The sequence below is a fragment of the Pseudochaenichthys georgianus genome, chromosome 2, assembly GCF_902827115.2.
Source record: "Pseudochaenichthys georgianus chromosome 2, fPseGeo1.2, whole genome shotgun sequence".
Classification (NCBI taxonomy): domain Eukaryota; kingdom Metazoa; phylum Chordata; class Actinopteri; order Perciformes; family Channichthyidae; genus Pseudochaenichthys; species Pseudochaenichthys georgianus.
Window position 1 is genome coordinate 11,737,210 of NC_047504.1, and position 26,875 is coordinate 11,764,084.

General features: G+C 43.8%; 2 protein-coding genes across 9 annotated transcripts in view; one reads left to right on the plus strand and one right to left on the minus strand.

The window, feature by feature from the left end:
• The window catches only part of LOC117456287 (DNA annealing helicase and endonuclease ZRANB3-like), a 50,150-nt gene extending 40,555 nt beyond the window's left edge, over window positions 1-9,595 (minus strand). Inside the window, exons 1-2 of the mRNA XM_034096112.2 lie at window positions 9,316-9,595; window positions 6,820-7,020 (exon numbers count right to left, since the gene is read on the minus strand). Coding sequence (XP_033952003.1) covers window positions 6,820-7,001 — 182 coding nt within the window. The 5' untranslated portion in view covers window positions 7,002-7,020; window positions 9,316-9,595. The remainder of the gene's footprint in view (window positions 1-6,819; window positions 7,021-9,315) is intronic.
• Window positions 9,596-15,598: 6,003 nt separating this feature from the next.
• The window catches only part of LOC117460439 (R3H domain-containing protein 1-like), a 44,927-nt gene continuing 33,650 nt past the window's right edge, over window positions 15,599-26,875 (plus strand). For 7 of the 8 annotated variants that reach the window (XM_034101852.2, XM_071205582.1, XM_071205580.1 and 4 more), the window contains exons 1-2: window positions 15,599-15,705; window positions 23,038-23,190. The gene's annotated coding sequence lies outside the window, so the exon portion shown is untranslated. Of the gene's footprint in view, window positions 15,706-18,788; window positions 18,938-23,037; window positions 23,191-26,875 lie in introns of all 8 variants that reach the window. The other variant, XM_034101845.2, reaches the window with a different exon arrangement.

Consider the following 26,875-nt stretch of genomic DNA (forward strand, 5'->3'; position numbering starts at 1 on the left):
GTTGTTGTTGTTGTTGTTGTTGTTGTTGTGCTGCTTATTGGAAATGCCCGTGTCGTCGGAGAGCGTGTTTGGGTTCGTCGGATTTCACAGGAACAGAAAGGAAACGGTTTTGAATCCCAGCCACACAATAATCAAAGTTTAAACATTAGGATGCAGGCTCCATCGAACACATATTTTAATTCTCAATTAGATATTCTATCAATTAACCATTAAACCACTTAGTCCCGCCCACTTTGTTAATCCTCTCTCCTTTTCTTTCCCACCTTTAAGAGGTTACTCCGGCAACCGAGCCTTAAACCGGTTGCCACACAAGTGAGGCTGTCCCCGATATGGTTCTCTGGCAGCCGGGAACAGCCCACCGGTCCCCGCACGACGCTGTACACGATGGAGGAACAATGAAAGTGTGTCACACTCCTGAGCTGAAGTCGTCCCCGCGGAGGAAGTAGAGATTGATAAACCTGCTTCTCTCCGCCCGGTGGATTCGGGCCTATTGTCATGACCTTGCTTATTCATGAATGCTTCCAACGCCATGTCAGAGCACACCGTGCGAGCGCCCGGCTCTGAATACCTCAGACACAGCCGCTCATTATTCTTCCTCCTCCTCCTCCTCCTCCTCCTCCTCCTCCTCCTCCTCTTCCCCCCATCTCCGCCCCATTTCTCTCTTTCAGCTGAGGAACATGATTAATGTGCACCTTGCCACTGGTGGTTTTTCTAATTGCCAGCACACCGGCCCAGTCAGCGCAATACACACACACACACACACACACACACACACACACACACACACACACACACACACACACACACACACACACACACACACACACACACACACACACACACACACACACACACACACACACACACACACACACACACACACACACACACACACACACACACACACACACACACACACACACACACACACACACACACACACACACACACACACACACACACACACACACACACACACACACGAGCAGGACAGTATGTGTGTGAAAATGCACACAAAAGATATGCAAAAAAAGCAAAACACGTGTACACACACACACACACACATATTTGTGCATGTGCTTACACCCACACACACACCCACACTGGGCAGGTGCTTGCCATTTCCCAACACATTAATCATCCTCCTTTAAATAACCTGAGTGTCGTCTTGACGGTTTGAGACTGCGAGGATGCTGCAGAGCTGTTGCCTGACGACGGCACGGCCCCATCTTTCTAATGTTATCTCTGAAACCCACAAGCCCCAACGTGTCAGGAAATGGGCTCCGAACCCCCCCCCCCCCCCAAACCCCCGCCCAGCGATGATTTGATGGGTTTGACCTCGGCACAGTGATGTGTTGTGTGGCCCGGTGTCTAACCCCAATCTTCCAGGTTCCCTTCGGAGGACTGGACCTGAAGTGTGCCGTGGTTTGGAAGGGGCGCTGCACAAAAGAGCTGCAGAAACGCTTTGCCAGTGCACACACACACACACACACACACACACACACACACACACACACACACACCTCGCCGTGCTCACACACATCTCTGGGTTCAGGGAGCAGTGCTGCTGTATTTGGAGGATGAACTTGAAATCAAAACAAAGTTGCCTTTAGAGGAAAAGGGTTTGGGCTTTTCTCGCAGTAATGACTTTTTACTACATCTACTGCACTTTGGCTCGACCAAACATCGCTTTTAAATGTGCTATATAAATAAAACTTGAAGATGTTTCAATGCTGCTTTTCCTGAGACCATCTAACTATGCTAGGCTGTGGTCCTGGATCATCGGTCCCGATGGATATCCTCGTGGAGTCATCTTCCTATTATACACACATGCATTTCCAAACATCTGGACTACCTATGTTGCAAATGTATTATCTCTTGGATTCACACACGGCATCTATTGCAGTCTGTCCGTCCTGGGAGAGGGATCCCTCCTCTGCTGCTCTCCCTGAGGTTTCTCCATGTTCCCTTTAAACTGTGGGGTTTCTCCGGAAGTGTTTCCTTGTACGATGTGAGGGTCTGAGGTCTGAGGACAGAGGGTCTAAGGACAGAGGGTCTAAGGACAGAGGGTCTGAGGACAGAGGGTCTAAGGACAGAGGGTCTGAGGACAGAGGGTCTAAGGACAGAGGGCCTGAGGACAGAGGGTCTGAGGACAGAGGATATAAGGACAGAGGGTCTGAGGACAGAGGGTCTAAGGACAGAGGGTCTAAGGACAGAGGGTGTCGTATTGTCATACTGATATTCTGTACACACTGTGAAGTCCACTGAGACAAATGTAACATTTGTGATATGGGGCTATAAATAAACATTGATTGATTGATTGATTGATTGATTGATTGATTGATTGATTGATTGATTGATTGATTGACACTTTTTGCTGCATTTAAAACGTCTATTTTTTAAGTATTATTTGATCTCTTTATGAATGGTCTTGTGGTTCAGTTGATTTTGTTTTCTAGCCTAAATATATGGACCACTGATCAACTAGAGCACTGATTACATCTTCTTTTTTCCTGGATCTGAATTAACGTTGGCTTTTTGAAATCTAATGCTAAAAAAACGAGATATTAATTTGCTGTAACTGAGAGCAAGTATCCTGTTAAAGCGCCTTAAAGCTCTACATCATCTCCTCCGCTTCTTACTGGTCCTACAAGCGCAGTTTCCCACAAGAACCTTTGCTTATCCGAAGTTGCACGTTTTGAGCCAAGTTAGTCCGTCCGTCAGAAACCTTATCAAAAAGCTGACCCTAGGTCATCTCACGCCACAACAACGTGAAAGTGAATGCTGTATTGATTGCTCTCAGCATCTGGATACTTTCTCGCTTCCCACGTCGTTTCCACATTAAGACTGAATGTCCACGATGTCTTCCCATCTCTGTCCACGGCACCGTCATCGCAGGCCACATTCGCATAAAGGTTGCACTCAAAGGGCCGGTTGTATATAAATATATAACATATATAAAATAATGTATTATGTTACATTATTGCCTCTGAATTGGATTATTATCGGATAGGATAATAACTTAGTAATTAACTACGTCTGAAAGCAGAAGTCCAGGGCAAATAATTGCAAGTCTCTTCAGTGTGCATGTCACAAAACGAGATGCATTGTGGGACATGTAGTTTATGGGCAACCTGCTTCTGCAAAGTGGCATGTAACCGTATTATAAACGTATTATATTCTTTGCAAGCTCTTGCGGGGCCGCATAAAATGAAGTCGCGGGCCGGATTTGGCCCAGACGACTTGAACTCCCAGTGCTGTAACGGTGCACTGCAGAATCGCCCGATGATTTAATGGAAGCACTCTGTGTCCGGTCTCTTTATTGCGACCACACTCATCTCGTGTGTGCGCAGGTAGCCAAGTCCATCTCTGGAAGGACAGCACAGTCGGCGTATTGATCTCCTCCCACAACAGCACACCCGGCCTTATTTAATAAAAGCACAGGCAGTCACTAACAATAAGACTTTGGACGAATCAGAGCGAGGCGGATATAGAGTGCATCGACACCGTAATGAAAGTGACCGAGAGGCCCTAATGGATGCGGTGTCCCGATGCAACGCGGGTTAGAGAAGCTGAAGATGTCAGCACCCGAACGGCACACTTTTGCTCAACTTTCCTAACGATGCAATAAACCACATCTCGGGGGGTTTTATTGCCGCGCTGTGCCACAACCTCCCCACATTATCCCTCGTAAAAGTCACTCGCCCTCCCACACAGTCCCATAAGTATTTCAATTGCGACATCATTTGAGGCATTCGGTTCGATGCTCTCGACGATGCGGAAAGACACAACCAATGTGAGATTTAAAAAGGAACGATCCTCCCACGGATCCTCCCACCCCGTCAGGTATCAGACATCAACGTACGCAGCTCGGTGCGTTACGTTATATCATAGTGAAGGGCTGCCATCTTGCTCCGTCTGTCGGTCTGTGTGGTTCCACTTCAGGTGTCTTACATGTGTGGGAATTGCTACAGTCCTTCCTAAAGTAATCCAGCACACCTGCAGCTACACCTGGTCTCTGTTGAGCGTCGGAAAAAGACACTGGCGCTTTAATTCTCCTCTGTCTCCGAGGAGATTAAACGAACAAATAATGAACAGCGGGGTGCGTCGGATACATCAAAAGATGGAGATTACTGTCAATAAAAGGACAATTTTTAGCTCGTAATCATCTTTACCGTCTGCCTGTGTGTGAGGGCGGCACACAGCGGGCTTAAAGCGCCACTGTATTATCATCTCACTATACTACTTTTATTATGTGTAGCAACCTGGATGTGGAGGAGGTGGCTTCCTAAACTGGCTGCATGTCTTATTACTAATGAAGGACACACTGGATTTAAAGGAGACGCATATAATTGGAAACCTACTGTAGCACATCTGATATGATAGAAGAGCAAAGCAAAGTCCTCCCACAAGCAGCTGTCGTCCAATCGTATGCTAAAGCTTATTATAGCTGCCTGAGCAACACCTATGCTTGTGTAGGCATACAGAATGTAGTCAAAACCTCACCTGGCTTTTAATACTAGTTGAGAATAACATTTTGACATGTGTATATGTTTTTATATGTTTCTAGTTATTGTGCATTTTATCATATGTTTAAAGGTCCCGTGTCACGGCCATTTCTACTGATCATAGATCCATTGTTGAGGTCGACTAGAATACATTTAAATTGTTAAATGTTCCAAACTCACATTGGTTTCTCATACAGTATAGTCTGTGTATTCACTCTCTGTCCTACACGGCTTGTTGGAGCTCCGCCCTCCCTGTGAGCCCAGTGTGCTCTGATTGGTCGGACGTTTGCGAGGCTCGTTGCTGCTGCGAGGAGCGGACAGGTTTCCGCTGGTTTCAGTTTCCCCCACTGTCTCTGCCACCTCCCTCCACACCTGGTTCCTCCGGTTTGTATCCCGGTAATAGTTCTGGTCGTAAAGAACCGGGTGATTTGCTACCGGAACTTCTCGTTTGGAATATGAGGAAATGAACTGCGGTCTGGTTCTCCCTGCTTACACGCGGTTTGATTGGCTAGCGCATCTACCGTCAGATTTGCATAAACGTGTTTGATTGGCTGACGCTTCCAGCTCAGCTTCAAAAGTTGAACATCGCTCAACTTTTGAATCCTGGACATCCTGGAAATCTTCTCTTCGCTCCCCCACAATGCAGTTCGGCGAAAAGCCAGGCAAAGTGACGTCATCCCCATTCAAAGTCAACGGGCAGAGAAGCGTTGGAAGCGGTGGAAGTTTCTTCTGAAGCTGCCGTGTGGACGTACCGTTAGAGCTTTACTCGCTACAGGGTGTACTTTGAGGGTTTGTGACTGCAGACCGAAGGGGACGGGTGATAACCGGAAAAGCACGACATGGGCCCTTTAAATATTGTTTTATTATTTTAGTGTTATTTCATATTGTGTGTGTTCCCTGGACGCTGAGGTTGTTTGTGTGCGATACAACACATAAAGATGGAGATTGAGAGTAAAGCCTTTAGGGGTAATATATTGAGCTAATGCCACTTGTCCTCCAGAGAAGCCCTTCCTGTCACGATGGACCGAGGTGGCTTTCTGCACCGTGCAGCCGGAGCCAATTGACTCCTGACCCGCCAGAGTAACAAAGCATCGCCTCCCAGGGTTTTCTGAATCAATATGGCCGCTCTGCATCACTTCGGCCGCGCTCAGATTGTCTCCCCCTGCGCTGACCTTCCTGTAAATCGACTGGTCGAGAGGAGGAGGAAGTCCTGCCAAACACTTACGGGCAGCCGAGTAAACTCCACATGGACTTGTGATTGTTTCCAAAGATAAAACACGGACCCTATGTGACCTTGTTACATCATATATTCTTGACTTTCTACTTGAGCCGTCGATATGGGACTGAAACCAGCGCTTTCCTGTCAATTAGGACGGCTCACTTTAACGCTCAATGAAGCATATTATCCATGCAGCCACACCATAACATTTGGCTCAATGACTAATGCGCTGTAAACATATCCGTGACAACACCTTGCCTCTTTCTGTAATTGCTGTGAACCTCCTGAGTAAAGGTGAAAGCATCTTTATATCAATATCTTAATAGTTACACAGACATAGGATGGTATAAGTTCAAAGGGGGGATTACACTGTCCCTTACAGATTAACAACAGACGTCTTTGGGTCCACGTTTAGACGTCAAATCAATGTTTTCGCTTGTCATGTTATTAATGATATTACACAAAAGTTATATGTTATGGCGTTGAATGAGGTGTTTTGACTTTGGTCGGTGCAATAGGGCAGGGGTGTCAAACTCAAGGCCCGGGGGCCAAATCCGGCCCGCGACTTCATTTCATGTGGCCCCATAAGAGCTTGCAAAGAATATAATATGTTTGTAATACATGGCGATTTACAGAAGCACGTTGCCCATAAACTACATGTCCCACAATGCATCTGAAATTAGAATTTTTTTCTTCTAAATATGCATTTTTTCTCAGAATTGACTTTTTTTTCAAAATGTCTTTTAAAATCATTTTGTGACATTCTCACTGAAGAGACTTGCAATTATTTGCCCTAGACTTCTGCTTTCAGACGTAGTTAAATATGAAGTTATTACTATCCGATAATAATTCAATGCAGAGGCAATAATGTAATATAATACATTAGTTTATATATATATTAAATATGTATGTATTTTTATAGTCTTAAAGTTACAACCGGCCCTTTGAGTGCAACCATAATGCGAATGTGGCCCGTGATGAAATTGAGTTTGACACCCCTGCAATAGGGGATAGCTATGGATTAATGAAACCTCACATAGAAAAGGATATACTATACAAATGACTTCAGCTGTGTTTTAACCGACTGCTTACCGTCCATTCTTAGATAAAGCGAACTCCACTCCTTCCAATTGGAACGGCATCAGACGCTGCAGGAGCTTGGGAGGGAGGCCTGACAGTTGCTGTGACCATCTTGTTTCACAGCGAGGGGTCTGCAGGCCATTATCGTCCATTTCTATTTGTATATCCTCATCAGTTTCTCGGCACTCGCTCATTCAGACGACAGATTTGGGGCTGGAGAAAAAGAGAAAATAGATTCAAGATCCAATTCAAGGCTGTTATAATAATGTGTGCATAGATATAGTGGAGTTACGTCAATGAACATCTTAGGTCACAGGCTCCTCCAACACAATACAACAGATAAAATAGTGTAAGGAGAGTCTACTGTATATACAAGTAATTGGAATATGATATATTAAAAAAAACTAATGTCACAACAGGACTTAGAAAAGCTTGTCCATGCTTTTATTTTCAGTACTCGACTGCTGCAGCGGTGTCTTCACAGGGCTAAAAGAATCCATCAGAAAGCTGCAGCTGATCCAGAACGCCGCTGCTCGAGTCCTCACTGACACGAACAGAGTGGATCACATCAGTGCGGTTCTGAAATCTCTACACTGGCTTCCAGTCGGCCAAAGAATTGATTTTAAAGTACTACAGCTAGTTTTTAAATCACTACATGGTTTAGGACCAAAGTATATTGTTGAAGTCCTGCATAATTACGAGCCATCGAGGTGCCTCAGGTCTTCTGGGTCGGGTCTGCTATCGGCTCCGAGAGTAACAACAAAACATGGAGGCAGCGTTTAGCTGTTATGCCCGACACTCTGGAACAAACCACCCAAAGCGTGCACGTCCGCAGAAACGCTTACTATTTTTAAATCGAGACTAAAAACACATCTCTTTGCCGCTGCTTTTAATTGAGATGCTCTCATTCGAACTACAGTATGCCTTTTAAACATGTATTGTATACCTGTGGTGTTTATTTTTATTATTTTATTATCTTTGCTTTGTAATGTCTGTTGTGAAATTGTATAATGTGTTTTTAATGTATTTATTCCTAAAAAGTCTTTTAATTTGTTTTGTAAAGCACTTTGAATTGTCGCGTACAGAAAAGTGCTATATAAATAAACTTGCATAGCCTCGCCTCGCCTCGCATAGCCTCGCCTCGCCTCGCATAGCCTCGCCTCGCCTCGCCTCGCATAGCCTCGCCTCGCCTCGCATAGCCTCGCATAGCCTCGTCTCGCCTCGCCTCGCCTCGTCTCGCCTCGCCTCGCATAGCCTCGCCTCGCCTCGCCTCGCATAGCCTCGCCTCGCCTCGCATAGCCTCGCCTCGCCTCGCCTCGCATAGCCTCGCCTCGCCTCGCATAGCCTCGCCTCGCATAGCCTCGCATAGCCTCGCCTCGCCTCGCCTCGCCTAGCCTAGCCTCGCCTCGCCTCGCCTAGCCTCGCCTCGCCTAGCCTCGCCTCGCATAGCCTCGCCTCGCCTCGCCTCGCCTCGCATAGCCTCGCCTAGCCTCGCATAGCCTCGCCTCGCATAGCCTCGCCTCGCATAGCCTCGCCTCGCCTCGCATAGCCTCGCCTCGCCTCGCATAGCCTCGCCTCGCCTCGCATAGCCTCGCCTCGCCTCGCATAGCCTCGCCTCGCCTTACATAAATAAATAACATGGACAAATGCAATATTGTTTGCAGTATTGATGCTGATGTTCAAGGTTCTTTATTGTCAAACTAACATAGCTACAAAGTAATGATGTCGTTGAAAATCTTAGGTCACAGGCTTCTCCAACAATGCAACACAATAATACGGATAAGCAGACAATATTAAAACAATATTAAAGAATATTATATTAAAAGTGATAGAAAAAAGAAAAATAGTTCTAAAAAAAGTGAGAAAGTGGAATAATAATAATAATTAAAACTGCGGTCGCACTTGTGCGCGCAGTGATGAGCGGGCCCTCGCGTCCGTGCGCCTGTCGGGGAGGGTTGCTGGTCCCCCCCCTCAGTCCTCCGAGATGAGCCGTTTGTCATGTCTCTAAATTGTTTACCTGACTTTGCGTTCCTTTGTTTCTGACCAGGAAATCTTAGGCATGTGCGCCAACTGCGTTGGTACCATTTGTCCTGCATCAACCAGGTAGCGATATGCCGACAGTGAAGAATAAACATATTTATAACTAGTTTAGCTAGCTCCAGAGGTAGATGGAATAGCTAAGTGTGTTTGGTCTAACTGTTCGTGTGTGTTTTGCTCAGCTCCGCAGTCCGTCACAGGAACAATTAAAATGTAAACCTAAGACGCAAAGAAGTGCAAGATAACAGATAAATATATAACAACCACAATGTAGATTCAATAATATGAGAGAAGTTGTAGATTAAGTGTAGACAGTATTTCAAATAAAGACAATGCAATGTAATAAGTATATACAGTATATGCAAAATGACAAGTACTATATGGCACACAGATGTAATGTTTTAATTATAAGTAAAAGTATGTAAGGCTGAAGTGACAGCAGTGATGAGCTCTACACGTCTACACTCATACGTCTGTACTGCAGTCAGCGGAGGTTTGGGTGGATGATGTTCCTGAGCGCTGTTCAGGCTTGCTTTATCCAGCACCTCAGGTGGCAGCTCTGTCCTTCTGATTTGCCGTGCACTTTTCAAAGTAAGGGTCGTTCCCCAGCAGATCCATTTCTCCAGAATTGTGGTAATCACAGAGAAAACAAGAGATCATAATAAAGACATGGTTGCTAAAGCATGATTGAACAATGTAACTGTAAGCCTTATAGACAGAGAAAGTGTTTGTGTGGGGGAGGGGGGGGTGTGTTTATTTGTAGGCTTTAGGAGATTTTTCATGAAACCATATGGTGCTTCACTTAATAAATACAAGGGCTGTAGCCTAATATTTATATTTATTATATGCTTTAGGAGCTGTTTGTTTTTGTTGTAGAACATGTAGGTGTGTGTTGTAGAACGTGTAGGTGCGTCTGTGTGTTTGTGAGCGTTGATGTGCGAGGCAGACAGGCAGGTTTCAGTAGCTTATCTGACATATAAATGGTCCAAAAAGGTATATTCTCCGTTAGCTTACGAGGTCCTCGATTCAGCTAGCAACTAATTTCCTCACAATTTAGCATCACATTGGATATGGGCAGAATTTGTGCTGGATTGGAATTTTTTGGAACATTTCCCTAGGAGGACTTTGCTAAAATGTGCTTAAAATGCATGAGAAACGCACATTTTTCAAAATGGCTGACTTTCTGGGGGGCGGGGTTAATAAAAGCCAATTTGAAATATGTGTGCAATCATAATAGAAATATGTATACAGCGTTTCGTGAATATCAGAATAACTATTTTCGAGTAGTTTGGAGTAATTTACGACATGTAAATGGTCAAAAATGGCGTATTCGCTGTTAGCTTACGACCTCCACGAGTAATTTTTCAAAGATATGCTCCTCAATTAAGTATCATATGGGATAGGGGCTAAACCTGTCCTGCATTGGAATTTGTACGATCATTCCCCTAGGAGGAGTTCGCAAGAACGTGCGTAAAATGGCTGAAAAATGCACATTTTTCAAAATGGCCGACTTTCTGGGGGGCGGAGCTAATGGAAGGCAATTTGAAATATGTGTGCAATCATAATAGCAATATGTATACAGCGTTTCGTGAATATCGGAATAACTATATCCGAGTAGTTTAGAGTAATTTGCGACATGTAAATCGTCAAAAATTGTGTATTCGCTGTTAGCTTACGACCTCCACGAGTAATTTTTCAAAAATGTGCTCCTCAATTAAGTATCATATGGGATAGGGGCTGAACCTGCCCTGCATTGGAATTTTTCCGATCATTCCCCTAGGAGGAGTTCGCAAGAACGTGCGTAAAATGGCTGAAAAACGCACATATTTCAAAATGGCCAAGTTTTTGGGGGGCGGGGCTAATGGAATGTATGTACAAATATGTCCGCAATTCCATAAGGAATGTCTGTGCTAAAATTCGTGAAGTTCTGAGACTTATATGTGACTACCACACAATAGGGGGCGCTAGTGAGCAGTATTTTTGAGAAATTACGTTTTTTTTTTTACATTCTTGAAAAGGTCGTGGGCTGTGATGCGTGTCCCAAGTTTTGCGTACCGAAACACATTTAAGCACATCGTCATAAAAAAAAAAGTACAGGCCACGCCCACATGTGTCATTCGTTGTGACACTTTAAATATAAGTCCATACTCATCCCCAGAGTATGTCTAAAAAAAAAAAAAAGATTTCGTCCATCATTTCACGAGTTATACATTTGTCATGTTTTTGGCGCCCCCTATAGTCCAAAATGGATATTACTTTTTGTGCTTATTCCCCAATACAGACTGAACCTTACCACCAAAATGCGTGTTTTATTGGTACATTGTTGATGAATTATGAGCATTTCTATCTAAGCCCCGCCTTTTTGAGAACACGTTTAGAGTACTGACGGCCACATTTATCGACTGAACATGCTCATTCCCTACGATAATGTGTCTGACCCTCCGGCGATACTGTATACTGAGTTTGGTGTACAAAAACCAAAATTTGAAATTTAAGTGAATATTTCACTGTTTTTAACATTATGGTAATTTAAAAAAAATGAAGGAGGTGGAGCTTTCGGGTTCCAGGACATAATATGTAGAGTAGGTCCACCCAAATAAGTGGACAAAATGTCAGGTAATTCTGAGTTACGGTGCCACTTTGTAAAGGTTTCCAAAAATGGAAATGTAGTAGTTTGGATGAATTTGTGACATGTAAATCGTCAAAAATGGTGTATTCGCTGTTAGCTTACGACCTCCACGAGTAATTTTTCAAAAATGTGCTCCTCAATTAAGTATCATATGGGATAGGGGCTGAACCTGTCCTGCATTGGAATTTTTCCGATCATTCCCCTAGGAGGAGTTTGCAAGAACTTGCGTAAAATGGCAGAAAAACGCACATTTTTCAAAATGGCCGACTTTCTGGGGGGCGGGGCTAATGGAAGGCAATTTGAAATATGTGTGCAATCATAATAGCAATATGTATACAGCGTTTCGTGAATATCGGAATAACTATATCCGAGTGGTTTGGAGTAATTTGCGACATGTAAATCGTCAAAAATGGTGTATTCGCTGTTAGCTTACGACCTCCACGAGTAATTTTTCAAAAATGTGCTCCTCAATTAAGTATCGTATGGGATAGGGGCTAAACCTGTCCTGCATTGGAATTTTTCCGATCATTCCCCTAGGAGGAGTTCGCAAGAACGTGCGTAAAATGGCTGAAAAACGCACATTTTTCAAAATGGCCGACTTTCTGGGGGGCGGAGCTAATGAAAGGCAATTTGAAATATGTGTGCAATCATAATAGCAATATGTATACAGCGTTTCGTGAATATCGGAATAACTATATCCGAGTAGTTTAGAGTAATTTGCGACATGTAAATCGTCAACAATGGTGTATTCGCTGTTAGCTTACGACCTCCACGAGTAATTTTTCAAAAATGTGCTCCTCAATTAAGTATCATATGGGATAGGGACTAAACCTGTCCTGCATTGGAATTTTTCCGATCATTCCCCTAGGAGAAGTTCGCAAGAACGTGCGTAAAATGGCTGAAAAACGCACATATTTCAAAATGGCCGACTTTTTGTGGGGCGGGGCTAATGGAATGTATGTACAAATATATCCGCAATTCCATGAGAAATGTCTGTGCCAAAATTCGTGAAGTTTTGAGAAACTATATGTGACTACCACACAATAGGGGGCACTAGTGAGCAGTTTTTTTGAAAATGTACGTTTTTTTTTTACATTTTCGAAAAAGTCCTGGGATCTGACTTGTGTCCCAAGTTTTGCGTCCGAAGCTCATTTTATGCTATCGCAATTTAAAAATAATGTATAGGCCACGCCCACATTCTGCACTTGTTGCGACACTTTGAATATAAGTTTGTAGTCGCCCCGAAAGTATGTGTAAATAAAAAACAAAAAGATTAGTCCATCCCCTCTTGAGTTATAAATTGGTGGTGTTTTTGGCGCCCCCTATAGTCCAAAATGAAAATACTTTGGTGTGCCTATTCCCCAAGACAGATTTAACGTTTCCACCAAAATCTGTGATGTTTGGATACATTGTTGATGAATTAGGAGCATTTAATTCTAAGCCCCGCCTTTTTGCGAGTACGTTTTAATTCATGGCGGAAATATTTATCGTTTGAACATGCTCATCTCCTAGGGTAATGTGTATGACCCTCCGGCGATACTGTATACGAAGTTTGGTGTTGATAAACTAAAAATTGAAATTTAAGTGAATATTTAAGTGTTTTTAAAATTATGCTAATTTAAAAAAAATTAAAGTAGGCGGAGCTAAGGATTCCAATTGGGTTATTTGTAGAGCAGGTCCACCCGGATATGTTTGCAAAATGTCAGGTCATTCGGAGTTATGGTGGGACTTTGTGAATTTTTCCAAAATGGAATTGAAATAGGTGGCGCTAGCGAGCAGGTTGGACAATTTGAACTAATTGACTCCAAAATATCAAATTTTTCACCGATCCTGGCGTCCGTGCAAAATTATACAACTTTTTCAGCATCCTAAAGGCCTGAAAACAAGGATTCCGTAATTATATAATAATAATAATAATACCACGAATAACAATAGGTATCCTTGCACTTCATGCTAGGACACCGTTGGGTCCTAGCACTCTCGTGCTCGGGCCCTAATAATATATTTAATTTATATAGCGCTTCTCATCTGAAAAGACAAATCTCGAAGTGCTTCACAACAAGGGATACTGATACACTTTGAGAGATTAAACAAATAATTGTAATAATAATAAGAAATCAAAAAATAAAATATAAAATTGAGTACAAAAATAAAAGTCGGAGATAGCGATACAAATGCAGTACTCTAGAATAGTGCAATACGAGTCTATATGCAAGCTATTGGATTGATATATTAGATAATAGATAACTAATTACTAAGCAGCAGATGAATGTTGTGAAAGTGTTTCAGCAGTTCAGGTGTTTAAAGTCTTATCGCCTGCGGGATGAAGCTGTCTCTGAGTCTGGTTGATTTTGTCCGGATGCTGCGGTAACGCCTGCCAGACGGCAGCAGACCGAACAGTTTGTGGCTGGGGTGATGGGGGTCTTTGATAATCAGTAAACATCTTACATAATAATAATATTGAGGAGCCGTCCCCCGCTGCCTATTAGCTCTGACAGGAATAGCATGATGAGAGGATGGGTGACGCAGTAGTGGACAAAGAAAGTCCGAATTTTAGACGAGGCGGTCAAAGTTTGCCGTCTCAGCTGCCCGCAGCTCCAGCCTCTTCTCTGTGTTGCCTCACCTGCTGCTGTCAAGCCTCCCTATAGTGTCAACCCCACATATTCATTATGTCTACAACTGTAACAACATCCCAGAACAACAGTGGTCAGGTAGAGAACATATGTCATATATTGTGTGCAAAGCTTAATTATGTTAGTTATAATAGCTATAATGCTTAGAACAACAATACTACATGTCATATTCAACTAAAATCACCTTAAGGCATCAAAGTATTATTTTCTGATCAGGAAATCAGTGTGTTGCCGTTTGATGAGTTTTAAATTCACTTGATATATTAAGATAAGAGTTAATTGATCCCAATTTTGGATTGTTTTCATCTCAGCAGCATAGATAAGACGTTGCACATGAATTAGAGGTAAATATAATACAAATAAAGAACAATAAAGATATATCAGTAGTATGAAGATAAACAAAATATGCAAAATAGTCAATTTATACATTATATCATAGCACACACATAATATGTTTGCAAGGTTAGGGGCCAACAACACACAATAAGGTATGCAAAAACATATATGGACGGTAAAAAGAAAATAAATAAAGTCAGGATTAGGCAGCACCGGAAGTAGCCCACAAAAATAAAAGCTCTTTACCATATAGTAATTATTTTAAAACCGGATGTATTTGTTTTTGTGTGCTATTTGACTCCCTCATCAAGCTACCATGCGAGTAGCAAGGTAACATTGTTTTATTTGACCTTTATGTAGATTGAAATGCCCCATGTGCAGCCACAGTCAGTGGTTGCTATGCATCGTGATTCTGCAGCAGTAACTAAGCACAGCATGCATATAAAAGCCTTTTGTTAGCAAAGCAACACAACAAGAAACAAGCTTTGTATGTGTCAGTGTGTGTGCGTGGTGTCCTTACCCGGTTAGACAGTGGGAAAAGCCGCAGGAGTCACTTTAATCTGGACTGAAACAGGAGAAAGTTTCCCGGCAAATGTCTCTGTTTCGGTCACCTAGCATCCGCTGCACGTGACGTCATCACGCATGCAACTTCCTGTAGCTTTATAAACAAATGCAATGACATTTACCTACAAATGTTAACTTTTAACATATTTTAGAAGCGATATATAGTTTTTAGTGCCATTACGCAGAGGTGGGAAGAAACTAAGTACATTTACTCATTTACTAAAGTACTATTTTGAGATACTACTTGAGTATTTTCATGTTATGCTACTTTGTACCGCTACTTCACTACAATTCAGAGGTAAATAGTGTACATTCACTCCACTACATGTAATACGTGTGCAGATTTGTATTAATGATGTTAAATATAAACAACACTTAAATAAGACTGTAGTGACTCCTGGAAGAAATTTACAAGCTACCCAGCAGATATTTTTAAACCCTAAATAGATAATTTAGGGCTAAAATAGGAAATTGGAAGACGTTTTTTTATTCCTCAGGAGGATATTAGTTGGATAATTTGTCAGTCTCCATGCAAAGTGCCATTACGCACAAAAAAATCCAGCAACGAGAAAAACGTGTCATGTTTTCAACACCGTTACGTGTCCGACGTAAGGATCTGACGCACCAGGCTTTCTGCTCTCTCTCCTTCATTTCGCTTCTTCTCCCTCGGTAGAGACTCAACTGTGTTAACCAAAAGAGGTAAGGCAACGTTAGATATCTGCAGTATCATGTGCAACAATTATTGGAGGAAGAGACACCGAAAGGGTGGCTGTTTTCATGAGCTAGTTAGCAGTAAACATGTCTCCTGCTCGTGCATGACACCGGTGTTTGGCCGATTTCAAGCCCCAGTGGCAGGCCAAAAATGTGGCTGATATAATGTTGCTTTTTACGCTGCTGCAAAAGCACACACCTTGCACGCAAACGTGGACTCGAAATGGTCAGAGGACACTCTTAAATTCGGCTTTATTCGGAAAAAAGCGTGCATTAGTAGTTAAATAATACAGCAGAATTTAATAACTTTTAGGCCTGCTTCGGCTGTTTCTCTCCCGTTAAGATGCGGCATGCCATTTCAATAAAATGAGCTTTAATTGCATTGCTTTGCTGTTTTTGTTATTGTTTTACACGCCGAAGTTTTGTTACATGCATATATGTTCAGATTAAAAAGTCACCTGTTGTCCGTAGTTTGTCGGTTGGTCGATACAGAGGAAACACTACAATTGCCACATTTGTAATGGAGTCTGGTGTAGCAATAGCCACCGAAAAGTAGCATTTAAATTGCATTGTTTTCATTTCATTAAAATGAATATACTTTCGATTTATCCTCACACCTTTAATACTCATAATATCTTGTCGTTGTGGTGGATAGATAACTGGATATTTCCTTCATCGTTATGGAAGCATAGAAAAAAAAAAAATCCCCCGTATTAATAAAGCCCACGTATTAATAATTGACATAAAACGCTGCGCAGTTAACGTTACCTGACAAGTACAAGATAACCAAAGCGGCTTATTTTCTCAATAAGGGAGATAAGTGTTAATGTTATATTTCTATTAATTATAAATAAAATGCATTAATGTCAATCACTCTCCCTGTATCCAAGGCTTGTTGCTTACAATAATATGAATCAATGAATGATGCAGTGGAGCTGTGCACATCAACACCAAGTCTTGATTTAATGCATGTTTTTAAAATAGTAGTATAGTTTTAAAACATAGTGCAACTCCATTACTGTCACATAGGTTATAAAAGTGGACCTTGAAACCTGACTTGAACTACATTCATACTCGTAAAAATGCCATAAATAAAACATCTCGTGTTAGTACTTGTGTAATAAATAACCCATTATAATTCCTATGCATTAACCCAGGCAATTATTACCTCATCTTTGCCGGAGATGGCACTGAAAGCGTGCACGGTGCCACCACTGAGGCATCACGATACTATCTTTTTCATTAAGGTACCAGCGGAGCCTGGTGGGTGGAGAGTGCTCCGTCCCTGCGGCTGCTGGTTTACAGGAGTGTGCGTGGGTGTGTGTGTGGGTGTGTGTGTGTGTGTGTGTGTGTACACTTTACAGGGATTTACGACCATAATAAGTCGTTTTTGCTGATTGAGAATCCCTCAATGTGCACATTTGGATGATATGGTTATCCCTCAAACATATCAGCGTCTGTTTCTACCTGCTGGGTGATGTATTGTGCATTCGGAGGTACACTAAATCAAAGCTGTGGTTGTGGCGGTGTACACTCTGTGGCACACCTCTCCCAGGCTTAAAATAAATGCTAATAATTGTTTTCCATAACTGTTTCTGCAGCGGAGATTCTGTTGACCGTTCATTACGCAGGTGAGGGCACATTCGGAGCAGATGACATTATCGGATATTGAGGATGCTGTGTAATGGCTTTCTCCGAATGTGGCCCCGATGACTAAATAATTCATCGCCTTCCAGGGGGGGGAAAAAATCTCTCTTTCCGATAATATTTGGTCTGGGCCATTAAATAATTCATCCGCCTATCCATAAATTGTTTGTTCAATTGGTGACCTTTTTATGGGATTAAGGAAGCACGATAATACATTCTTCAGAGACCTGGCGTAACGAATGGTACAATTATGAGGCATCGGATCGGTTGTCGCAGTCTAGTGTTGGTTGCTTAGTGACAACAGGAACTTTTCCGCCCACCGTGTTTGCTGTTAAAGTCTGAGTGACTGAAAGGACAAAAACAATCACATTATGGCAGTCTAGACTTCAGCTGCAGAGGACCGGTGTGTGACTTCCTATGTCTTTGACAGCCTGTCTGTCACTTAGCGAGGAGAGTGCTTCGTGAAGTCAATTATTCCCAAAGCTCAATTATCACGCTGTCGTGTAAGATATTCGAACTTTAATGAAATAAACAAGCCAAGTGAATTCTCGTGGAGGCTGATCCCTTTTGTTTTTCCTATTCGATCCTCCAAAGTCAGATTTAGATCAAACGGAGGAGGTGAGGGGTGCGGTTTGAGCACGCTCAAGCAGCTGCTCTCCTTCCTCATGCAGCAGTGTATTGTTTTCTCTCTGATCCACCAATAAGCTTATGTGAGATTTGCCTAAAGCTCAATATTATTGCAGTGTTGTACTCCTCCTCTGCTTTCAGTAATGGGTGGTGTTTCAGGTGGTGGCTCAGTGGGATTAGCTGTAGCTCGCCTTCATGTGTGGAGCGCAGGGTGCCAGCTTTAATGGGAAGGTAGCCCAGTGAACAGCTCGGCCTCTCAGCGGCCAGCGCCTCCCCACCGTCTCTCCACCTGCTCTCTGAGCACCTAGCTGACCGCCGACATGTCCATCCTGTCCTTTCTCTTCTCTTTCTGCACTCTTTTCTGCGCCTTACCTCCCTCTCCTCTTCCTCTCACTCTCCTTCCATCTATCCCATGTCCCTGGCTGCCCTTTCTTCCTCCTCCTCCTCCTCCTCCTCCTCCTCCTCCTCCTCCTCCTCCTCCTCCTCTTCCTCCCCCCGCCTCCATCCTAAAGCAGAGGAGCTAATGAAGAGCCCCATTTAGCCGGTGACTTTGGTTCAGTCGGCTCCGTAGTGCCGTCCGGCCGCGGCTGCTCTGACTGGCTGTTCGGCTCTGACATCACACGGGGGCCAGCTGTTGATTTGGCGCTGTCTCCAAGGCTGGCTGGCTTGATGGGTTGTGGCAGGTAGACTTGTGCTCGCACAGCACTCTCCCTCCCTCTCTCTCTCTCTCTTTGTGACACCCACTCCCTCACCCTCTCCCTTTGCACTCCCCTCTCCCCGTCTTCACTCTCACTCAGTCGAGCGAGCGAGCAGGAGGCAGCAGGCAGCTGCCGAGGAGCGAGCTGGGAGGCGACCCCAGCCTCCTCTCCAGCAGATTGTGCCTCCTGTACAATGGAAACTAAACGCTTGAGTAGCAGAAGGGATGGAGGGCAGAGCTGCCGGGCAGGTAGGTCCTGCAGCCTCCAGCCACGTAGGGCGTCTCTCACCCTTCTTCTCATTCCATCTTCATCTCTATTCTCTCTATCCTGTGCCTTTTTAAGGTTGTTAATGCTGTTTTAAAAAAGGAACACGCTGTTAATCCATGAGGACATCCTCTTCTGTATCTGATTTCTTTTTGTATGATTGCATGGCGGCAGTGAGTGAGTGTATTTCTCTCTGGCGTGTTGAACTCCGTGCAACATGAGCTGAGCCAAAGCTTTCCAAGTCTCCTCGCCAGTTTGCCAAAGCAGCTTCTGCTTTTCATTACGGGGACAATTAACCAAGAGCAGCCAATCAGAGGCTTCGCTCTGCATTGTACTCGCTGCCCTGCTTGTTCTGCAGGTGTTCGCTGCAAATGGACTTTTAATGAGTCTGGCAGACTTCCTGAGTGATGCTGCTCTCATCAGGCTCCATAGATTACATCTGCTAGACTTGCATGTTAGTGTATTGTTTCTCCCCTAATTGCCTAGATTGATATTCCCTGGAAGCTCTCCTGTGGGATAGGTAATGGATTACCTGCATGCTCTGCTGTGGATTTAATTTATTAATGCCGTCTGACTGCGCCTGAGCTCCGCCGCACCGCCTCACGTGACCTGCAGGCACGGGGAAAAGCGCAATTAGAGGCTCGTTTATGTCTGCTATTACGATCAGTTCCTTGAACAGACGCTGCCTCGGTCGCCCCAGACGTCGAGGCAAGCAGTGTATGAAAGTGATATCATTTCATAAGCTTCTTCGCTAATCGTTTTTCTGGTCCAATTACATATCTCCCCTGTCAGCGCTTTCCTGGCTTTGTAATTAGCAGAACTGGCTGGAAAACGGGAGATTAGTTACTCGGTTGAGCAAAACGCTGAAATCAATTTTATCGTAGCGCCACGAGCGCAGTATCCTAATGAACTGTTTATTTGATGTCTGATTTTCTCAGCCGAAGCACTCCGAGTCTTAGTCGGCGTGTTTGAAAGTCAGCGTAGCCGTAAAATGTTTGGCTTGCTTGCGATTCCTGTATCATGAACGCACAATGGAACTCAGCCGAGCGCAAGTGGGGATTTGTCCCCCTCCGAAACGTGTGCAGGTGACACAAAGCTGCAGCCCTCAGACACGGCGTTACCTTTTGTACTTCGCTCTGCTTTTGTTTCCCGGTGCGCCGCTGAATAGAGCAGTTTAGTATTCTACATCTCTGCTGACAATATCCCAGCTGTTTGGCACCGCTCCCCCCGTTGTTCTTTTTATGTGACACTTGCAAGCGCTCATCAGCCCGGCAATAAAGCATGAATTATCTTTCGGCGCATTATCTGCGGCTGCATGCAGGGGGATGCTGACACTTTTATTTGATTGTGTTTCCCCTCAGGGCGCTTAGAAATCTTCCGGATCACACAGAAGCTGGCGATGGCTTGTTCTTTTCCGCCCCGTGTTTGACTCGTTCTGCTCGGAGGAGAGAGGCGGGGGTAGAGTAGCAGATAGAGGGAGGGATTGAGGGTCCTTCACCTGCGGTTGAGCTGGATTTAGCCCAGACGAAAGCCCTGATCCACGCAGAGCTGAACAGAGCGGAGGTGTGAGAGGGAAAGCTCAGCCTTTTGCGGGAGCCAGGTGTGTGTGTGAGGGATAGAAGTGTCCTGGAGTGTTTGTTCCCGTGTGTGTGTGTGTGTGTGTGTGTGTGCCGTCAGCCGTGGGCTCTTCTACGCTTCACAGTGATTGAAAAATGTCTCATTAACTCGCCATCGAACATAATTGTCCGTGAGAGTGGGCCATGAAGAGCGCGGTGTGTGATTAATTCGGCTTGTCGACGGCCACCTCCATGACCCCACTGTGGGTTTTTCTGGAATGAATTTCCACAGAAAGAATATACACGCATCGACTGTGTGTCGGTGTAATCAAATTGTATCGGTTTTTATCGTGTGTGACATTTGTTCCCTGGATTCCGGTCCGACTAATTGGTCATATCTGCAATTTTCTTTTCGATGCATCTGTGCGCGTGTGAGGTTGCCGATATGCGATCAGGGTTTGGCGATAAAGGCGTTGTGACACTGAACGACGCCGGAGGGATTCTCTCTGCGGCGACTGTAATACCAATGAACCACTCCCTGTCAGCCACAGCACAAAACTGGAGGCGCGTCTCATCAAGTGCACTGCTGCGCGTCTGTGTGTGTGTGTGTGTTGCGGTGCTAAGGTGTGTTGGAAGCTGCTGAGCACCAATCAAACGGTGATATTCCCTTTTTTTTTTTTTCTTGTCAAAATGATTTTTTCGTCCTGGTTGTGCTTTGCATTGTTTGCGCCATTAGCATTCATAACGCTGTCTCCTCCACCATATTGCACACACACACACACACTCACACACACACACACACACACACACACACACACACACACACACACACACACACACACACACACACACACACACACACACACACACACACACACACACACACACACACAGGCTCAGTGTGAAGTCCTGAAGCCCGCTCAGCAGCTCTGCTCATAAAACCTGGAGCGCCTATGGCCGACAGAGCCACTTTTACACTCTGCGTGTGTGCGCTGCGGGAGCTACACCGAATTACAGAGAAGGATCATGATTTTATTTTTTCCCGTTTCAGACTTTTATTCGCAGCGGCTTGAACGCGTCGAGCAAAATGATACTCCTGCTGTCACCACCGAATAACCCTGTAAGAGCTGCATTTAGAACGGAGATAAGAGCAGAAGGGGAAAGATAAGACGGGGAACACGAGGGGAATATATAGGCGATGGTAATAAAGGACGGGCTGCATGTACAGGTTGTGTTCTCTCCAGATGTGAGGCTTTATAATGATGACATCAACATTGATGAATGGCTCGTGCCTCGGGCCTCACACCTGTCAGGGAGAAATGCTGCCGACTGAAGGCGACGGTTTCTCCACTAAAATGTCAAACGACAATCATGTTTAAGTGTTGTCGAGTCTCCGATTGGTTAGATATTAAGAGGTTCTGGTGATATCACTAATGTACTGTTGGAACAAAAGCGATGCACCAAATGGCGTCTGTCTCCCGGCGCGTGGATCATCGGTTCCGTCTGCCGCCATGAGGTGTCGGGAGGAGGGAGATTATAAAGTGAGCCGGGTTTCCACTTGACCTTTTTGGCCGGCACGGGGGTCTCCGCGCGGCCATGTTGGGAGCAGCAGCCGGGCCTTGGCACCGCGGGGTGCCAGAGTCAGCGTGGCACCTCGCCCGCTCACTGAGGAGGAGGGGGGGGGGACAATGAGAGGCTAGAAGAAGGTGCCGTTATGTATCGGGTGTATCACCAGGTAGGTTGACACTTATGAGGAATTTGACTTGATGTCGTGGTGCATTGTATAAAAGGAAAACAGATAGAAAAGTAATTTATGTTGAGTTCAGGGAATACAAAGCGTCATAGTGTAGAGCTTAATTGATTAATGGAGTCATTGCCAACATTAATGGAATTTCAAACTGCTTATCGTTGGGTTTTGGACACTTAAAGATGTCACCTTGGGAGATTAGGATATGTTTATAACATTTTATCAACTAAATGATGAATTGACTAAAGTTCTCATCTGATATTTGGCATCCAACGAAGTCTCCAAACAAAGTCCCCCACGTCGAGGACTAACACGTCTGATTAAAGCAGCCATGCATCAGAAAAGTGAAGGACAATAAAACACGCATTTAAAGAGAAAGCTGGGACACACTCATTTTTTAATGTTTAGAATATTATGGAGCTTTGCTGTGGCGGGCGTATTCAGAAAGGCTGGGAAGAAGAAGACTGTACGCGACACGGTTTGAAAATGTATGTGCGACTAAATGGCTGAGGATTTTCGGGCTGAGATGTGCTCTCTTCCCCCGCTGCTCTCTGAATTCCTAATGCTTGTTTTTCCCGTTGCCTTCTCCCGTTGCCTCCGCCGCACTCCCATCTCTCTGCTCATCTATTATTTATGGAGCATTGGCACGCACAGGCCCAGGAATACACGCGCTTTTTTGCTCCGATGCACAAATACTTTCCAGAGTTGCTGACATCTCGACTACTGTCAGTCCACGCGCTCTGACCTTTCACCCCTAACCCCTATGCCTCTCTTGTTGCAGGTCAGCAGGGGTCATGAGGGTGTCGGAGGCCCCGGTTGCTGTTCAGAGCAGCTGAAGCAGAAATGGGCAAAGAAGTCTGGATGGCATCGGTAGGCTCAGCCTCATCGACTTCACCGGCCTCGTCCTCCTTCGCCACAAGCATCTACGCAACAAGTACGTGTCTTCATGTCAAATAAATACTTAGTCAGGGAATGTGATGCATGTTTTTAAGGGATTTAAAGTCATACAAGTCAAGTTTACAACCAATCAAAAGTAGGTAAACAAATCTTCACTTTATGGAGTAACAATGTGAATACTGCTTAACGCCAGGGCAAACAAAATTCCACACGAATGTGCATGTTTCTTACGAATAGAAGACGTTGGTTGGTTTAATTACACATACAAGCATCGACACAACAAGTACGCATCCTCCTTCAATCTGTGCAAATACACAGTCAGTCAGGGAATGTGAGGCATGTTATTAAGGGATTTAAAGTCATGAAAGTCAGGTTTACAAGCAGACATCAGCTAAATGTGCATTTCTTTACGGATATGAGACTTTAGGTTTAATTACTCGAGCGAATTCTCCACCGGGGTGCGATTAAACCACTGCAGAAGAACAGGGTGTAACCAGATGACGTCATTAGTACCCACTTGTTCAACAACACATCAACCTCTGCATTGCTCAGAGTAAGATATAGGAACACTATCCCGTTACTTTCTATATATAAGTGCGCACAAATAGACACTTCCCAAATTGACATCCTCAGGATAAAGACATGAGGGTCCTTCTATGTGATGTGTATTTCAAATGTCAACTCTGTATTGTAACACAAATATAAAGCCTTACATTATATTTTCATAAATGAACTCGCCAGTTATTTCATTTCATTTTTATTTGTCCCGCTCGTGGTACGCAAAACCAAATGTACAGTAATTGCCACAAAACATGACTCCACCATCGAGCGAAAAGGAGCAGGGAGAAGAATAACATCTTATGGGACCTGCCCCTTTCTAAAAAAACAAATTAATACAGATAGATGGTCTGCCCTTCATAATAATACTTTTTTTTTCACAGCCAAATATAACAGTATCTTAGGAAACTAAGAGAAACACACAAACAAATACTTATTTCCCACTTGACGGTTAACGGAAAGAAACACAACACCACATGTATAAGGAAAAGACAAGTGCAACATCTGAGTCCTACTGAAGAAGAAGGTGGAAAGCGACGCATGATGACAACAATAACAACAATAACAATGGCACCCGCAAATACAGAGGAGACATCACATCAAAGACATCAAAAACATGAAGGACCAGAGTAGACTTATTCACATTCTGCTTCATAGAGTCCCATCTTTCTTAATTTATACAACTTCTTTAACTGAAAAATAGAATTCTGTAGATCCTTGTGTTGAGAATTCCACTATTGTACACCAACTACCGAAATACACATTTGCTTAAGGATGCTTAAATGTTATCACTTCCATTGAAGCATTAAGAATAAACATTATGCAATTTCCTTTTATCCTGACATTAAATACATTCCTCAAAAGTACCTTTGCAGGACAGTTTTGCAGTAATGCAATGCAAATATAACCAGTTTTGAATAAACCTAATATTTTTAGAACATTTGTCTTGGCGATATTTGAGTCTGCTCCAATTAGCCTTAGACTAAACACGATGATAGCTGGTGCTTTCCCTAATAAAGGCACTTTGAAAGTCTGAATGGATTAGCCATTTTAAACTCAACAAATGTAGATGGTAAATTCACCTGTGATAAAATATATCTTTAAAGGTGGGGTAGGTAAGTTTCGGAAACCGGCTCGAGATACACTTTTTGTTATATTCCATGGAATGCTCTTAACATCCGATAGCAATGAATATCTGAAGTGCTTTGACAATAAATCCATAAAAAAGTCATCTGTAGAAGCCGTGATACTGTAAAAAGTACGATGGCCTACCTGCCTGTCAGCCTTCCATCGGGGCACAAACTTACCTCGTGCCCTCATTGGTCATGTGCGCGTTCGTGTGTGTTGGAGGAGGGGCTCTGTGAGGAAGTGGCAGATTTTCTCCGATCTCGAGCCGGTTTCTCAAACTTACCTACCCCTCCTTTAAGTAATAATAAATATATTCAGGTATTCTGCAATGCATTTGATTTGTTAGGCATTTCCCTTTAAAAGCAAATACCTTTCATTACATCCGTGAATAATCCATAATATGACATTACAATATGAAGTGATTATTTATCAGGAAAATAAAGCGATGTTCCCTTTCCGTCTTCGCTCATAAGAGACCAATTTGCTCGTGCCTAAATTCCCAGACGTTTCCGTAATGTAACGCTAAGGATCAAATGATGGTCTGTTTTACTTATGCAGGGAAACATCAGGGATTCTAAAGAGGCACGCGGTGCAATTACCTCCGCCATGAGAGATGAGACGGGGGAAACTCGAATGCATCAAAGTCTGGAGCCACATTTAGTCCAGCACTCCAGTCCCATGATACAAATGTGTTTGGAAGAATGAGTGATTCGGCGAGGGGCAAAATATCTATCCATCAGCAGCCCGGCTCTTGAGAAATATCTGTCCAATATTGCAAATCTTCAACGGAGCGACTCAAGAGACTTCACTCATCAAAATGTCAGAGGCAGACACTAAATATTCAGAGGCGCGGCACTCTGGAGAATTAAGCTGTTTTCCTGCAGAATGTAAAAATAATGTAAAGCAGCAAACCTTTTTGACGGGTCGTTGAAATGCAACATCTGACTCTCCAGTGCCCCGCTACGTTCGAGCTAACCTCCTAGCCTCGCGCAGCATTGGGTTAGCGCTACATTTGCCGGGCAGATAAGCTCGGGAGAGCAGAGGGGACCTCACGAGAAGTCAATTACTCTGACATGGAGCGACTCGCACTCGCTGCCTCGGCTCTTTTGGGACGGAGATAAACAATCTTAGCCGGCTCTCAGAGCTATCAGAAAATGGCTCTGATCACTAGCGGGCAAATAGGTTGAGGCCCCGCTGATTGGCAAGGACACACACACACGCGCGCACACACACACACACACACACACACACACACACACACACACACACACACACACACACACACACACACACACACACACACACACACACACACACACACACACACACACACACACACACACACTCGAGCGCAGAGTAGCTGCTGTTGTGTGTGAATCCAGTTTTGATGTGCAAAGTGAATTTGATGCGCCCGTTTCTAATTAACCTATTAATCATAGCTCTCGTGTACCAGATGTCTGCCCTCCCTTCTCGTGCGTATGTGTGTGTCTTCCCCTGCGTGGGGTCGGACTGCGTAATTAGGGCGTATCAGCAGGATGACTTCAACATAGGGAGGTCGTGGCATTACACAGTTCTTCCATGCAAAGGACCATCGGTGCAAAGCAGCTAATGCTCCAAGATAAGTAGATATTTTATTTAGAAATAGTATTTTTAACAATTCAAGATCGTACCCACCGGAAAATCTTCATGTTCTGTGCAGAATGTTTGAATAAGTCATTAAAATCAAAATACATATGGGCGTAATGTGTAGTGTAATCTGCATTTTCACTACTATAGACTGTCTTGATTAGATTTTTATAATTTTTCTGTACTGCCTAGTGGTGATTGCAGACAATTTAAAAACATCGTCTTTGCTGCGCTTATCGAATATAAACCCAATTTAATGATTTACCGTTATAGTTTGAAATTATCAAGAATATTCAAAGTTTTTACTGATACTCATAACTCGTAACATTCTTTAATATTAAATACAACCTTTTATCTGATATAAGAGTGTTTTTAAGCCCCTTTAGAAGCCCCATATATCTTTACATATT